The sequence below is a fragment of the Microtus oregoni genome, unplaced genomic scaffold, assembly GCF_018167655.1.
Source record: "Microtus oregoni isolate MIOR12 unplaced genomic scaffold, Mior012 000020F_ref0000438, whole genome shotgun sequence".
Lineage (NCBI taxonomy): Eukaryota > Metazoa > Chordata > Mammalia > Rodentia > Cricetidae > Microtus > Microtus oregoni.
Window position 1 is genome coordinate 17,290,127 of NW_024543079.1, and position 16,703 is coordinate 17,306,829.

Consider the following 16,703-nt stretch of genomic DNA (forward strand, 5'->3'; position numbering starts at 1 on the left):
GCTGCCCTGGAACTGGAGTTACTGATGGTTGTGATCAAACACAGTTCCTCTGTAAGAGCAACAAGTGCTCTTGGGCCATCTCTCTAGCCTTCAGGCACTATGCCCTTGCTTAAACCCTTCCAAGACTCCCTCCTATTCCCCACAGCCCTTCAGAGGCCTCCAAAGCCCCAGATGGTCTGAACCCTCCCGAGACCTTGTTTGCCACAGCCACCCTCTTGCCCTATGCCAACAGCCCTAGGAGTCTTTGCAGAGCTGTCATGGTTGCCTTCTAGCAGCTCCCCGAGTGTCCGGCACCGGGTGTCCAGCTCCGGACGTTCACCACATCCCGATCGCCATCCTCTCTTTACCCAGATGTCCGTTCCCTATCTCTCTAGCCCCTGCCATGACATGTAAGCATGTGGATTTAATCTGTTATTCTCTTTGCAGCCTCCCCAACCTTTAGAACAGAGCCCGGCACGTGGCCGTGTTCAACAAATACTTGTCTAACAACTGAGCAAATGTATACATGGTACCATTGCTGTTGGAAAGACAGGTGGATGACTGGAGGGATGGACAAATGCCTGCTCAATGGAGTCTATGGGTCAGAGCGGGAGAGAGACACTGAACAAATGACAAAAGCATACATAATCCTGTTTATAAAAAGTGTCATTATGGGTTGGAGAGATATGGCTCAGAGGTGAAGAGAACTAGCTGCTCTTTCGGAGGACCCAGGTTCAATTCCCAGCACACATATGGCAGCCACTACTGTCTGTAACTCCAGTTCCAGGGAATCTGTCATTCTCACACAGACATACGTGCAGGCAAAACATCTATAAATATAAAATTAAATTAAAATTGAAAAAATGTGTTACTATGGAAAAAAAAAACAGGAGACTCTTGGGCTCTGGGAGAGAACAATGTGGATGAGTAACAGGAAATGGCCGTCGATGGGCAGGCAGGTACACGGAGGTGAGCAGATCTGTGTGTGTGTGTGTGGGGGGGGGTGTCTTACTTTTCAAAGTTCAGGATAAGTAGATGGGCAAAGTGGTACATCTCTAGTCCCAGAACTCAGAAGGCAGAGGCAGGAGGACAGCCTGGTTACATACTGAGATCCTGCCTCACAACAAACCAACAAAACAACAGCAACAGCCACAAGCTCACAAAACACCCTTCCTGATGGCTGCACTGTGAGACCAGGACCCGCTGCGCTCTCCCCTGGCTCAAAGCTCCAGGTGGTGCTTCCCGCACTGACTCAGCCCCTGCCCAGTCACCCCAGGGACTCTGCCCAACTCTACTCTGGCCTCACCCTGACACTTGGGCTTTGTTTGGTCAGGAGCAGGCAGTGTGTGCAATGCACGAGCTGGCCTGTACTGTGGGGAGACGACCAGCATGCAGCGCGGCAGGGAGCAAATGCCAAGATCTTGGTGCCCATTTCTATGCCCTCTTGTCTATGAGGAGGGTGCCTAGTGCTAGAGTTGGATTTGTTTGGGGCTCAGTCTATGACCAGAGTCAAAGATTAGGGCTCAGTCAATATCTAAGGCACTGGCCTAGTCCCCTTTCTCTAGAAAAGCGGTGGAATGGGCTCTGGCTTTCCTGAGGAGTGTCACCAGGAAGCTCAAGCCCTCTTAGCACCTGCCCTAAACCCAGCCATCCATCGCTTCTGAAGGGCTAGACCTCCCTTGGTCACTCTCTACAGGCCAACTTGTCTTGGGAGTCTACCAAGGGGGCTTACAGTTCTCCCTGGGGTCCAAGGGCAGCAGGGTGGGGTGGAGGCTGGAGATGGGGCTATCTGTCCAGGCAAGTGTCTTGTGCAAGGCTTTCTGATGCAACCTGCTGAACACTCATCCCCCTCCCCCAGCTTTTCTCAGAAAGGGAAAGGCTGAGCAGTGGCCAGGACCCAACATGCTGAATACCTGTGCTTCTCTGGCCTCCCATGGCCTCCAGACAGGAAGAGAGGCCGAAGAGGGGCCAGATGACTCAGCTGTGTGCTCGGTCCTAGGAAGGGCAAGAGGTGGACGTGACAGAAAGGTAAGGGAATCAGGATTCCTGGAAATTTGGAGATCCCAGTGTGCCCCTTCCTCAAACACACACACACACACACACACACACACACACACACACACACACGGAAACTAAAACAAAATAAAATAGTATATACTTAAAAATAGCCAGATGGTGATGGTGCACACCTTTAATCCCAGCACGGGGGGCAGAGGCAGGCCGAGCTCTGTGAGTTCAAGGCCAGCCTGGTCTACAAAGTGAGTTCCAGGATACCCAAGACTACAGGAAGAAAAAAAATAATAAATACTAATTAATAAGTAAAATGTCCATTTTCAGCTAGACTTGGTGCACCTGTCTAGAATCTTATCTACTCTGGAGGCTGAGGCAGAGAATAGTACGCTCAAGGTTGGCTTTGTCTATTTAAATGAGTTAAAGGCCAGTGTAGACAGTGAGATAGTCTCAGAATTGTATTTATTTATTTATTTATTTATTTGGATTTTTCGAGACAGGGTTTCTCCGTAGCTTTTGGTTCCTGTCCTGGAACTAGCTCTTGTAGACCAGGCTGGCCTCGAACTCACAGAGATCCGCCTGTCTCTGCCTCCGGAGTGCTGGGATTAAAGGCGTAAAAGGAGAGGGTTAGGCATGAAGTTCAGGGAAGGATCTCAGTTGGGGACGAACTCTTGGGTGGGGTTCAGTGGATGAGCCCTTGTCTAAAGTGCGCAGAAGGCCCCAGCTTGGCTGCTGTCATTACAGAAAACAAAACAAACAAAATGCAGAAACTGCTGTGGAAAGAGGTCATCGTGAAATTCAATACCAGAAGAACAAAACAAGGTTATGCAACGCCAGCTCAATCCAGTTCTGACTGCAGCCTCCCTCGGAGATGCGCTTTGCTCTCCAGTTCTTCGGAGACAGGTGTGAAACACAGAGAAACTCTGAAGTAAGACTTCCTCCCCAAGGCACTGGTGGAGCCGGCATCTCCTGGGAGGAGATTCCGTGCCTCTGCTGTGAGTCAGTTTTCTTACACAGTAATGCTCTCTTAGCACCCGGCAGAGGCTGCTTCCCAATACAGTGACCCATTCTGACCTTCTCATCCAAGTTTTATTTTTAAGTAAAATAATTTCTTTGCTTATATGTTATACATTTATATATTTCTTCTCTGTGCGTGTGTGTGAATTTGTGTGCCAGTTTGCTGAGGAAATTGGATGGCAGTTTTCTTCTTTCATCATGTGGGCTTTGAGGCTCCAGCTCACGTTGTTGTCCTTGGCAACAGGCAAGGTAAGCTATCTGGCCAGCCCACAGTTGTTTTGTTTGTTGAGATAAGGACTCACTCTATAGCCTAGGCTGAATTTATGCCAATCCTCCTGTCTCAGCCTCCTAAAGCCTGGGATTCTAGGCATGAGCCACCACACTTGGCTGAACTATTAATAGCTTAGTTCCCATGATCCTTTGGATTCAAAAGAAGTGTAAAACACACACTGGAGAGCTGGAAGTGGTGCCCTATGCCTGTAATCTTAGCACTCAAGAGAGTTAGACACCAGCCGAGGTTACATAATGAGACCTTCAAATCAGGCCAAGTGTGGTACGCACCTGTAATCCCAGCACGTGAGATTTAAAGGAGGATCAAGCGTTCTGGGCCATCACCAAGCATTGGAGGTAGAGGCAGGAGAATCAAAAATCCAAGGTCAACTTCTGCTATATAACTCTGTCTCAGCACAACAACAACAAAACCCAAACCAAACAAAATATAAACCAAAAGCAAACAGATTATGAGAATATTAGTATGAGAAAGTTTAATGCTACTGACAGTTTTGTTGATTGTTGAGAAAACACGCGCAGGCTAGGATAAATATGATAGGTGAATAAAGCGAATTTCTTCTTTTTCTTCAACCACAACTAAAAATAAAAAACAATTTCTGAGACAGGGTCCATGTTGGCCAGGCTGGCCTCAAACTTGCAATATAGCAGAAGACCACTTCGAATTACTGCCTGCATCTCCTGCTGGGATTAGATATGTACGCCATCATTCCTGGCAATTATCCCATCTTCAAAAGTTTGCTTATTCGTTTGTTTGTTTGGTTGGTTTTTTTGAGAGACAGTTTCACTATGTAGCCTCAGCTATCCTAGAACTCACTGTGTAGACCTGGCAGACCTTGAACTCAGAGGCCCATCTGCCTCTGCCTCCCGAGTGCTGGGACTAAAGGCGTGCGCCACCACTGCCTAGCAGTATGATCTACTTTTAATTACTGTCATTATTGTTTTATTTATAAGATCTGTGAGCCTGGAGTGGTCAGTGTGGTTGCCCTGAGTCTACAGCATTTGAACAAAGGCTGGCATAGCAAGCAATGAGCACTTAGCTCAGGCCTGGTGCTAGAGGGGTACCCAGAAAACAACCCTCCCACCCTTTGTCACAGCTCTGGGGTCTTCCACCTGTTATGGATTCTGAAAAGTTCAGTTACCCCTCCCCATTTGCCGGGTGGGCAGAATTAAATTAGATCCCTGAATCCTCTGTTGTACGTGGGTTTGGGAGAGGGTGACACCAGAGAGCGGATTTCCAACTTGTAAAGAGAAACAGGTGTCCTGGCCCTGCCTTCCTCTCAATCCCAATGGGAATTTTCCCCCTTCTTCTTCTTCTTCTTCTTCTTCTTCTTCTTCTTCTTCTTCTCCTCCTCCTCCTCCTCCTCCTCCTCCTCCTCCTCCTCCTCCTCCTCCCTCTTCTTCATAAATGAACTCAAGTATCGAGATGGAAACCAGAGTGCCGGGAGTACTGGGCCTTTGGGGTCTTGCCAGGGCGGCAGAGGGAGGGTAGGCATGCCTAGTTTCAGCTGCGGTGTCCAGTGGCTCCATCCTGTTTACTGAGTGCCTATATGTCCCATACACTACATTTTCGTTTTGGTTGTTTATTTTGTTATTTTATCTTTATTATTTTTGTTTTGTGTTCATTGGTGTTTTGCCTGGATGTATGTCTGTGTAAGGGTGTCAGATCCCCTGGAACTGCAGTTACAGACAGGTGTGAGCTGCCATGTGGGTGCTGGAAACTGAATTCGGAAGAGCGGCCAACGCTCTAAATAAACCACTGAGCCATCTCCCCGGCCCCATTTTTTTTTTTTTTGGTTGTTTTAAGAAACAGGCCCTGGCTGTCCTAGAACTCACTCTATAGACCAGGCTAACCTGGAACTCACAGAGATCTGCCTGTCTCTGCCTCTGAGTGCTGGTATTTAAGGTGACTAACGGCTATTTTTCTTTTCTTTTCTTTTCTGTTACTGGGGATTGAATTTGAACTCACTGTCTAGTGCTTGCTAGGCAAATGTTCTGCAGTTGAGCCACAGCCTCCTCCCTTCCACCCCTTCCGCCCTTAAATTTCTTTTAGCTTGATAAGAAGACCTTTAGTCCTAGTACTGGGGACAGAGGCAGGTGCATCTCTGAGTTCGAGATCAGCCTGGTCTACAGAGTTAGTTCCAGGTAAGCTAGAGCTACCGTCAAACAGGCCATCCTCCTGCCTCAGGCTTCAAAATAACTGAGGTTCTAGGGTGCGTCACACCCAGCGGATCTAAGAATTTTGCATTCATAAACTTACTACCGCTCACGGCAACTATATGAAGTAAGCACCGTCACAAATCCATTTTTATGGAGAAGGGAACTGAAGCTGTGCTTTCTTTGATTGTTTTTGGCTTTGTGACAGAGCAGGGCCGTAGGCTCGGAAGTCCAGCGCTCTCAGGGAGCCACACCCCTAGCCAGCCAGGGCGCTAAGTGGCTTTTCTGTGCCGCACCACGAGTCTGAGCAGAGCTGGGTGCACTTTTGAAAGGGTACGGTCAAGTACCACGGTAAGGAGAGCGGTGGCTCTGGGTTCTACTTCACGGGGCTAAGCGGGGATAGGGGGCGTGGGAGGGGGGCGTGCGAGTGGCCCCGAAGGCGCAGGCGGAGCGTCCTGCTGGAGCGGCTACAGGGGCGGGTCGTGGATGGTGCAATCCAGCACCGTACGGCGTCAGCCGTAGCTTAGCTCAGGTTTACATCAGCCGGGCGGGGAATGGGAACCCGGGTCCCCGTGCCTCAGCACTTTAGCAGCGGAAGCCGCTACAGCTGAATACGGAGAGGCTGTAGCCTGGCACAAACGTGCCGGCGACCCTGAGATCGGCTGGGTGTAGCAGGGCGCGGTGCACGTGCGCAGAAGGCTTTGAGACCCGTGAGGAACCCTAGGACAAGGTATCCGGTGGGGAGCTGCTAAGAGGGGGGCGGGTTTCCCCAAGTTAAGGATATTGGTAGCCCCGACATATTTATGAATATTCATGAATATTCTCTCTCGTCTGTCTGTCTCTCCCTCTCTTTCATTCTCTCTCACTCTCATTTTCTCGCTCTTTAACTCCGACCGCCAGGGAGGGTCCTAGGCCTGAGCGGTTGCAGTCAGCTCTTTATGCAGCCTAGGCCTTCCAGGAACTCGCCATCCTCCTGCCTCTGCCTCCCCGATGCTGGCAGTACACGGGTGTGTCCCTAAACCTAGCTTTCCTTATTGCATTATTAAGCCTTTCATTAGTCGCGGGTTCTTCCTTCTCCAGCTGTCCTTGCGTTTGAGAGCACCATACTTACTGAGCTTCGGAAAACCCAGAGTGATGTCTTCTCTGCCCAGAGGGTCCTAGTAGGGAAGACAGGACCAAACAGTCTTTCTTCCCTTCTCTCTAGATGCGAGACACCCCTCTGGCTGCTCCTGCTGGTGTCCCCTGCAGGAAGAAACCGTTGGAGTTCGATGACAACATTGACTCCGAATGTCCAGAACTAAAACGAGTGAGAGGTGGGCCCGAACCTGGGCCACTCCCCTGCCTGCTGCCCGCCAGCCCACCCCCTGCCTCAGATTTGTCACCTGCAGTGGCTCCTGCAACTAGGCTGGGGCCCTATGTCCTTTTGGAACAAGAGCAAGGCAGCCACACTTACCAGGCTCTGCACTGCCCCACAGGCACAGAGTACACCTGCAAGGTAAGATCTACGGACTCTCCCCTCTAGCATCCCAGGACCCTGCACAAGGGCGTCCCAGAGGGCTGCAGGGTTCCGGTTTTGCAGATTATCAATGGGTTTCTCAACTGACAAAACTTCATACTTCATAGAGCATCATACATACACAATGCCCACCCCCCCATGGTCAAAGATCAGACCCAAGCAGGGTGTGGTGGCACGTGCCTGTAATCCTAGCACTGAAGAGGCCCAGACGGAGGATTGTCTCAAATTTTAGGCAAGCCTGGGGGACATACTGAGAACCTGTTTCAAAACCAAAACAAACCTAGAGCCAGTGCTCCTGCTATCAAACGGACATTCTAGGGAGAGGGATGGTGAGATAAAAAAGAAGTGAGCATGTGGGACTGGGGAGATAGTTCTGTTGGTGAGCTCCAGGATCCTTATCGAAAGACAAAGGGAAAGAGGGGGGAGGGGAGGGGAGAAGAGGAGAGAAGGGAAGGGAAGGAGAGTGGAGGAGAGGAGAGGAGAGGAGAGGAGAGGGGAGGGGAGGGGAGAAGAGGAGAGAGGAGGAGAGGGGAGGGGAGGGGTGAGGAGGGGAGGAGAGGAGGGAAGGAGAAGGGAGGAGAGGAGAGGTGAAGGGAGGAGAGGAGAGGAGAGAAGGGAGGAGAGGAGAGGTGAAGGGAGGAGAGGAGAGGAGAGAAGGGAGGAGAGGAGAGGTGAAGGGAGGGGAGGAGAGGGGAAGGGAGGGGAGGAGAGGAGAGGGGAGGAGAGAAGGGAAGAAGGGAGGGAAGGAGTGGGGAGGGGAGGAGAGGGGAGGGGAGGGGAGGGAAGGGGTGGGGAGGGGAAGGGAGGGGGGGAGAGGAGAGGGAAGGAAGGGGTGGGGAGGAGAGGAGAAGAGAGAAGGGAAGGAGAAGGGAGGAGAGGAGAGGGGTGGGGAGGGGAGGGGAGGGGAGGAGAGGAGAGGAGAGGAGAGGAGAGGAGAGGAGAGGAGAGGAGAGAAGGGAAGGAGAGGGAGGCAGTGTATACTTGTAATTCTGCACTGAGACAGTGAAAACAAGCCAACCTCCCGAGCTCATTGGTCAGCCAGCTATTTAGTGAGGCAGTTCCAAGGCGAGTGAGAGACTCCATCTCAGGGGGAGAGAGAGAGAGAGAGAGAGAGAGAGAGAGAGAGAGAAGAGAGAGAATAAATAAAGGGCTAAAGACATGGGCCAGTGGTTACGACTGCTTGTAACTCTCGCAGAGACCCAGGTTCTGTTCCTGGCATCCACTTGAGGCAGATTGCCACTACACAACTCCAGCTCCAGGGAAATCCAGGGCTTCTGGCATCCGCACTCATGCACATATATATACACACACAGACAGACAGCAGACAGACAGACACACACACACACACACACACATACACACATGATTAAAAATAAATTTTAAGAAGAAAATTGGATGACACCCGAAAAATGACACTAGCGGGTCTCCTCTGACTTCCACGGGTGCCAACAGGCAATGGTGACCATGGTGGAAACGAAGCTGGTGCCAGAGGGGAGGCAGAAGAAGAGAGAGGAGGAGGCAGACAGGTGGAGATGCAGGGGGACATGAGAATTGTGTGAGGGCCTTGAAGATAACAGAGGACAGTGCATGTCAGAAGCTGGAGGAGGCATGGGGAGGAAGCTCCAAAGGTAGAGTCCTGGCTGCAGGTACGGGAGGCACAAAGTGTGGTGACACACACCTATATTCACAACATCTGAGAAACAGAGGAAGTGGATCTCTGTGAGTTTGAGGCCAGCCTGGTCTACATAGTGAGTTCTAAGACAGCCAGGGAGACAGAGAGAGATGTCGTAAAAAGCTCACCTCCTCTCTGAAAAAATAAAGAGGTACAAAGATACTAGGCAGGACTGGGCTTTGGAGGAGAAAGAAAAAGTAGTCTGTGTATTTATTCCTTGCTACCCTAGCTTTTTTAAAATTATTTTTATGGGCTGGAGAGATGGCTCAATGGTTAAGAGCATTGCCTGCTCTTCCAAAGGTCCTGAGTTCAATTCCCAGCAACCACATGGTGGCTCACAACCATCTGTAATGAGGTCTGGTGCCCTCTTCTGGCCTGCAGACATACAGACAGAATAATGTATACATAATAAATAAATATTTTTTTAAAAAAATATTTTTATTATTTTATGTGTATGGGTATTTTGCTTGGGATTATGTCTGGACCCCCTTGGAACTGGATTTACAGACAGTTGTAAGCCATCATGTGGGTGCTGGAAATTAAAGCTGAGTCCTCTGGAAGAGCAGTCAGTGCTCTTAGCGGCTGACTCATCTCTCCAGCCTCTCCCTTGCCCTTGTAAAGATCACATGCTTTGCGTTTTTCATAGTGGTGTATACTTCTGCAGTAGCCAGCTTGTGACAGGTTCAAGTATGGCTTTGCGTAAGTCACCTCCCTTTCCTGAACTCCAGTTTCTTTCCCCACAATCCTGGACCCACCTTCCAGGTGTGCGCTTAATGTCCACAAACTCTGAGCATATTTCCCAAATGCCCCCAACTTGGGAAGTTTTTTTCCCATGGGTATCTTTGAATCATTCAGGTCACTTCTGAGTCCTGTGAATCCACTCTTTCTTTCTTTCTTTCTTTCTTTCTTTTTTCATTTCAGAATCTCACTGTGTAGCTCTGGCTAGCCTGGGGCTTACTTTGTAGATCAGGTTGGCATCAAATGCACAGAGATCCACCTGGCTCTGCCTCCTGGGATTAAAGGTGTGTGCCTCCATGGCAGGCCTGAACTTTCTAAAATGAGTGCTCCCTTCCAAAATACTAGCTCACACTTGCCTAGCAAAGACCGACCCTGGGCTTGATCGCCAAGATGGAAAAACAAAATACTCTGGGTTCTACATCTTTCTCAGTTCTTTTGGAATATATGGTCTGTGGGCTTGCTTGCGCTGCACTGGGTACACCAAGGGAACAGGGGCTCTGGCTGTGAGTCCAGCCAGCTGAACAGGGGCTGCAGGCAGGCCAGTGAGCTGGCTGTGACGGGGGCTTTGGTGGTGGTCTGCCCCTTAGGAGTGTTCTCATATTTGGCTTCTACCCTAGTTTCAATTTCTGGAGGCATAAGGTCACACAGGGTGGCTGAATAGAGCACAGAGTTGGGTGCACAGGTTCTAGTCCCAGATGTGCTGCTTGCTGGCCTTGTGGCCCCCAGACCCCCTGACATGTGGCCTGCAGAAAGTCAGCTGATATCAAGCTAGGAGCGGCTTGCTAAAGCAAGGCCCCCAGTATGTGTAGCTCACTGCGTGTCTAATGGTTGGCATCCCCCTTTGCTAGGCCAGCCTGGCTTCCCACGTCCCTCGCTGTACTTACTCCTGGCTCTGTCTTCAGGTGTACCCGGCCAGCGAGGCCCAAGCGGTGCTGGCACCCTACGCTCGGCTGCCGACCCACCAGCACGTGGCCCGTCCTGCAGACATCCTGCTGGGCTCTCAGTTCCTCTACACCTTCTTCATGAAGACCCACGGGGACTTGCATAGCCTGGTGCGCAGCCGCCGTGGAATCCCCGAGCCCGAGGCTGTTAAACTTTTCCGGCAGATGGCCGCTGCGGTGGCGCACTGCCACCAACACGGGCTTGTTTTGCGTGACCTAAAGCTGCGTCGTTTTGTCTTCAGCAACTGTGAGAGGTAAGTGTGACCCCAGAGGCACATTTGAGAAGTGGGTCATGGCAGGGAAACTGAAGTCCGTGAGGGCAGAGTAACTTAGGCAGGCAGAGCTAAGGTGTAACACAGTGGGAAAAGCTCTGGATTTCATCCTAGGCAGGAAAAGAAATTCCCTACACACAGTGACTGTGGCCTGTGGTGTGAAGTTTGAAACCCTAACACTGGGCATGGTGGAGAGGAGTAGAGACAGACAGATTCCCAGAGATCTCTGGATAGCTAGTCTATCCAATTGGTGAGAACCTGGTTTAGTGAGAGACTGTTTCAAGTTGAATAAGGAATAAAGGAATAGATGAGGGTACCAGAATACACCTTTAAATCCTTGTGGAGGCAGAGACAGGTGGATCTCTGTGAGCTAGAGGCCAGTTAGGGCTATGCAGTGAGATCCTGTCAACATACACACACACATGCACACGCGCGCGCGCGCGCACACACACACACACACACACACACGTGTGTTGGGGAGGGGAGGGTTGGAGAGATAACTCAGTGGATGAAGTGCTTTTGCTTCCGTTCCCAGCACCCGCATAGTGCTAATGACCATCTATAACTCCAAGCCCAGGAGATCTGACAATCACTTCTGGCCATTGTGGGCACTGCATGCTCATGGCACTCAGACACACACAGGCAAAACACCCATTGAATAAAAAATAATAAATAAATCTTTTTTTTTAAAAAAAAAAAGAAGCTGGCAGCAGTGGTACGCACCTTTAATCCCAGCACTCAGGAGGCAGAGGCAGGTGGATCTCTGTGAGTTTGAGGCTAGCCTGGTCTACAGTGAGTTCCAGGACCACTAAGACTTTTACCCAGAGAAACCCTGTCTCCAAAAACCAAAAAAGAAAGAAAAGGAGTGGAAAAGGGGGCTGGAGAGATGGCTTAGCAATTAAGAGCACTGACTACTCTTCCAGAGGATCCAGGTTCAATGCCCAGCACCTACAGGGTGACTCACAACTGTTTGTAACTCCAGTTCCAGGGGATCTCACACTCTCAGGCAGACAGGAATGTGGAAAAAAACACCAATCACATAAAATGAAATTAAATAAAAATCTTAGTACACCCCTGTCCCCCCCATACACTATACACAAATACACATACATTTGAAAATTACAAAGATAAAATAAAAACTAAAAAGAAAGAAGAAGGGGATGGAATCTAACTTAGCATTCACAGCCTAGATTGCTAGTTTGACCAATTTGACTCAAGTGTTATGGAAGCCCCTTGGGGTGGAAGGTGGGCAAATCTCTGTGAGTTCGAGGCCAGCCTGGTCTACATAGTGAATTCCAGGACAGTCAGAGAGAGACCCTGACCCACTGAAGCCAGAACCAACCAACCAAAATAATTACGAAGACATTGAGGCTCAGCGTGATGGTTTCTGCTGTAATCCCAGCACTCAGGAGGCTGATGCAGGATAGTAAGTTAGAAGCTAGCCAGGGCAACGTAGTGAAATCTTATCTCCAAAAAATAGCCAAAGAAAACCCTGATTACAAAACAAAGACAGGGACTGAAGAAATGGCTTAGTGGCTGCTGTTCCAGAAGACTGAGCAAGACCTGGTCTTTCTGTCTGTGACCCAGGACGAAGCTGGTGCTGGAGGACCTAGAGGATGCCTGTGTGATAACTGGACCAGACGACTCTCTGTGGGACAAGCATGCGTGCCCTGCCTACGTGGGACCAGAGATCCTCAGCTCCCGGCCATCCTACTCTGGCAAAGCAGCTGATGTCTGGAGCCTGGGCGTGGCGCTCTTCACTATGCTGGCTGGTCACTACCCGTTCCAGGACTCTGAGCCGGCCCTGCTCTTTGGCAAGATCCGCAGAGGGACCTTTGCCCTGCCTGAGGGCCTATCAGCCCCAGCCCGCTGCCTGATCCGCTGTCTCCTTCGTAAGGAGCCTTCACAGCGACTAGTGGCCCCCAACATCCCCCTGCATCCCTGGTTAAGGGAAGACCACAGCCTTGTCTCCCCTCCACAGTCTGTCCGCTGGGATACTGACCAGGTAGTCCCAGATGGGCCAGGGCTGGAGGAGGCTGAGGATGGGGAGGTGGGACTGTATGGCTAGGGCCACCCTACTGGCCCTTCAGCTGCAAGCTGTGGATTGCATACCTGTCTCCGAGCTTTCTCCTGTCTCTTTGGACCAAGCTAAACCTTAAGTGCCTTTTAGGAGGAAGAAACAGCCACTATGCTTCATGTGATCTCCCACACGCATTATGGAGGGTGAGGGCCCCTGGGTGCCAAGCCCTGTTCCAGGAGCTGTCAGCAGCAAAGAGCTAGGGGGAGAAAATACCTTGCTAGCTGAGTGGCCTCAGTGCCACATGCTCCCAGGCCAGCCTCTTGCTTTCTGCCCAGGGCACATTTCAGGCTTGGCCTTCTCTGAGCTGGTGCTAGGCTTCGGTTCACAGGACAGCCCTCTTCATCAGTGCCCCAGATGCCTTGTGTCTCCGTGCCAAAGACCAAAGACCTCAACCCATACCTCAGGCCCACCTGTCAGGCCAGGCTGGGAGTGTGCTGCCTGGATTCGGTCTCCAGGCAGGAAGCCTGCTTGAAGACTTGGCCCAAGAGCCAAGACAAAAGCATGAGAATCCAACAAAGAAGCATCCGCCTCAGGGAATGAGGGTCTGGGTCCCTTTACCCTGGTGGCCTCTAGCTGGAGCAGCACAGTTGAGAGGAAAGGACAAGACAGGGACTGTCCTACTGCCATACGGAAAGTCTCAGGCCCCTTGCTGGGGACTCTTAGTACTCAGGTCCATTGTCAGTATGCTGGCTTTTGTTCGGTTGAGTTTGTATTTTCACTATGTGCCTAATAAAAGAGAACTGTTCTATATGCTGGAGAGTTCTACCTTCTGTCCTTCATGGTTTTCCCTGCCTTCAACACTGACCCCAACACGGAAGCCAGATATATCTCAACCCCAACCAAATGGTTCATGGTAAGACTCCCCCATTGATCTTCCTGTACAAGCTATTTCTCCTAGAGACCCCAGGTCTCACATGGGGAGCTTTCCAAGCTGAGGGCAGGTGTAGCTCAGATGTAAGCACACATCCAACAGGCTCAGGGGTCAGGGTTCCATCTTCAGGCCAAGGCAGGGGTTGGGGTGGGTGGAGAGTTGGCTTAACCAGGAGGCAACATACTTTGCATAAAGATGGGTCAGTGAACAGGGTGGTTTTAGGGCAGGCCAATCTGGCTCTCCAGAATGTTGGCAGGAGGCCTGCTTTCTTCACTCCTTCAATCCTTGGCTGTCTTCCACAGAGGCAGCTGGCACGTGTGTCACATTACACAGAGAAAAGTGGCACTGTCATACTTAAGAACTCAGCACTCGAGTGTCAGGCTGCCCCAAAGCCAGGATGTGCCAGCTGTTGGACCCTCAACAGATTTCGTAACTACTCTGTACCTCAGGCTCTTCACCTGGGCAGGCATAGAATAGAATAGTGTGTGTGTGTGTGTGTGTGTGTGTGTGTGCGCGCGCGCATCGCGCACACTCATGCACGTGCAGGTGTGTCAACATATATAGAGGCTGGAGTTAGATATCTTGATTTTTTTCTTTTTGTCTTTTCAAAGTGGTGTTTCTCTGTGTAGCCCTGGCTGTCCTGGAAATTGCTCTGTAGACCAGGCTGGCCTAGAACTCACAGAGATCTGCCTGCCTGCTTTTGCCTCATGAGTGCTGGGATTAAAGGCATGTTCCACCACATCCTGTCTTGAACAATCCTCAATCACTCTTCCATCTTATTCCTTGCAGAGGGTCAGCCTCTTTCTCCCTTTTATTTTTGTTTGGTTTTTCGGGACCGTGTTTCTCTGTGTAGCTCTGGCCACCCTGGAGCTCATTAGCCTTGAACTCAGAGATCCACCTACCACTGCCTCCTGAGTGCTGCTGGTCTTAAAGGTGTGAGCCACCATCGCCCGGCTGAATCAAGCCTCTCAGTTAAACCTTGATCTCCCTCATATAGCCAGTCTTATCAGTTTGCTCTGGGGATCCCCTGTCTCTACCTCCCAAGGCATTTGTGTGGGTACTATGAACAGAATTCTTTTTCCTAGAAGCCGTCTTAACTACTGAGTCATCATCCTAGCCCAGACTCTCTTAGAACACACAGTGTGGTGACTAATAGGAGGAAAGAAGGGAGGGATGGAAAGGAAGAAACAGATATTGGGCTGGGAATATAGCTTGGCAATAAGTGTTTGCTATCCAGCATTCATGAGTTTGTGTCTGCCTCCCTCTCCTGGGCGCCTGCACTGGAGACAGCCAGCTGCCATCTGATGGAGCCATGTGGAGAGGTCTTTGTGCACACAGGCTCACGAGGAAGGGGCAGGCATGTGGAGAGGTCTCTGTGCACACAGGCTCACGAGGAAGGGGCAGGCATGTGGAGAGGTCTCTGTGCACACAGACTCACGAGGTAGGGGCTTTTCCTACAAATCAGTTTGTACTCTGAATCAAATCTCATCCCAAGATCAAGCCAAAGCCACCTAGGAACCAGTTCTCTGTCTCTGACCCCAGAAATATTTATTGTTGGGGTGTTTGTTTCAGACAGTGTCAAAATAAGTAACTCAAATCGGCTCTGAGTCTGTGATCTTCTTGCCTCTGCCTCCAGAGTCCTGGGATCACAATTGTGTGCCACCATGTCCTGTCTACTGTTTCAAGCTGCTGACTTTGGGGCAATACAATGTGATACATATCGGGATTCTTATATATATAGATTCTTATACTAGCTGGCGAGAAGAGAGCTGCCATGATGGTCAATGAGCAGAGGAAGAAACTGAGACCCAGAGGTATGGAGTCTCTTGTTAAGGTTCACACAGACATGGATCTGTCACCCTGATTGGGAACTTGGGTTTCAATGAATTTTAGAGTCTACCCACTGACGTCAAAGGGTCAAGAGTAGATGTCAGCTTGCCCCTTAAAGAGAGAAGGCTAAGGCCAGAAAAAAAAAAAAAAAGGATTGCATCTCCCCTCCCCCCAACTAATTTTTTGCAGACGATATCAGGGCTGATGGGAACACCAGTAAGCAAATCTTCACAGTCCACAGTAGAAAATAAGGCAAGAGAAATGGAAACCCTCAGGCACAGACACGCAGAGCTCACCTGTCATCTGGACAGAAACCAAAGTGCTAGTGTATGTAAATGTATAAACTCAAGCTAGGAACTATTGCAAAAATAAGAGAGAGAATTAGGGAGAGATCAAATTTCACAAATTCAAGAATATTACACAAAATTTTCACAGTCAGAAAGTCAAAATGTAAAAGAAAAAATTTGGATTATTTTGTTTTGGTTTTGGTTTTTCAAGACAGGGTTTCTCTGCAGCTTTGGAACCTGTCCTGGAACTAGCTCTTGTAGATCAGGCTGGCCTCAAACTCACAGAGATCCACCTGCCTCTGCCTCCCGAGTGCTGAGTGCTGGGATTAAAGGCAGGCACCACCACCGCCTGGCCTGAAAAAAAAAAGTTTTAAAAATTCTTAAAAGCTCTCAAAGGAAAAGAAGCAGAGGTTATTTTAAAAACAAAGCAAAAGAGCTGTGGTAAGCTCCTATCATCCCAGGATGTGGTAGGCAGAGGTAGGACGATTATACAAGTTTGAAGCCAGCCTGGTCTACAAAGCCTTTTCCAGACTGTCCAGATCTACACAGTGAGACCAGTACAATCTGATAGTTGTGCCTATAATCTTAGAATCTGGGAGGTATAGTCACAGATTTTCTGTCAAAACCCAAAAATATTTTTTTACTAGAAGATCCCAGGTGGAAATTCATTCATTCCTTCTTTCCTTTCCCCCTTCTCTCCTCCTCCCCTCCCTCCAGAGTCATCTGCCTCCATCTCCCAAATGCTGAAATTTACAGACATTCTCAGCTGAGGATGGAAAATTCTAAAACAGAAGCTCCCAAACTTGGCCAACTAATTTCTTCCAGAATTCAAGAGCTGGCACTTTAGTGTGTAGTGAGCCAAGGAGAGGGAGACGGTGGGAAATGCAAGTGAAGTGAAGGTGGAAAGTGTTCATTCATTTTGTGTGTACACACGCGCGTGCCCATGTTTCTGTGGGGTACCATTTATCTTGTTCAGACAGGGTCTCCACTGCTTAGGCTAGTCTGGCTGGCTGGAGAATCCCATGGATCTTCCCGTCTGCCTCCT

General features: G+C 49.9%; 1 protein-coding gene across 5 annotated transcripts; it reads left to right on the forward strand.

Moving 5' to 3' along the window:
- Positions 1-1,878: 1,878 nt before the first annotated feature.
- On the forward strand, positions 1,879-13,422 carry Trib3 (tribbles pseudokinase 3). 5 transcript variants are annotated; one of them, XM_041670519.1, is made up of 5 exons: positions 1,879-2,007; positions 2,734-2,892; positions 6,656-6,946; positions 10,280-10,572; positions 12,178-13,422. In XM_041670519.1, the coding sequence occupies exons 2-5, from the start codon at positions 2,815-2,817 to the stop codon at positions 12,656-12,658; spliced, it is 1,143 nt and encodes a 380-aa protein (XP_041526453.1). In that variant the 5' UTR covers positions 1,879-2,007; positions 2,734-2,814; the 3' UTR covers positions 12,659-13,422. The 5 variants fall into 5 exon arrangements, with proteins under 5 accessions (XP_041526453.1, XP_041526457.1, XP_041526455.1 ...); XM_041670523.1 differs by lacking the exon at positions 1,879-2,007 and having other exon boundaries at positions 2,762-2,984; XM_041670521.1 differs by lacking the exons at positions 1,879-2,007; positions 2,734-2,892 and adding an exon at positions 5,711-5,802.
- Positions 13,423-16,703: the final 3,281 nt, after the last annotated feature.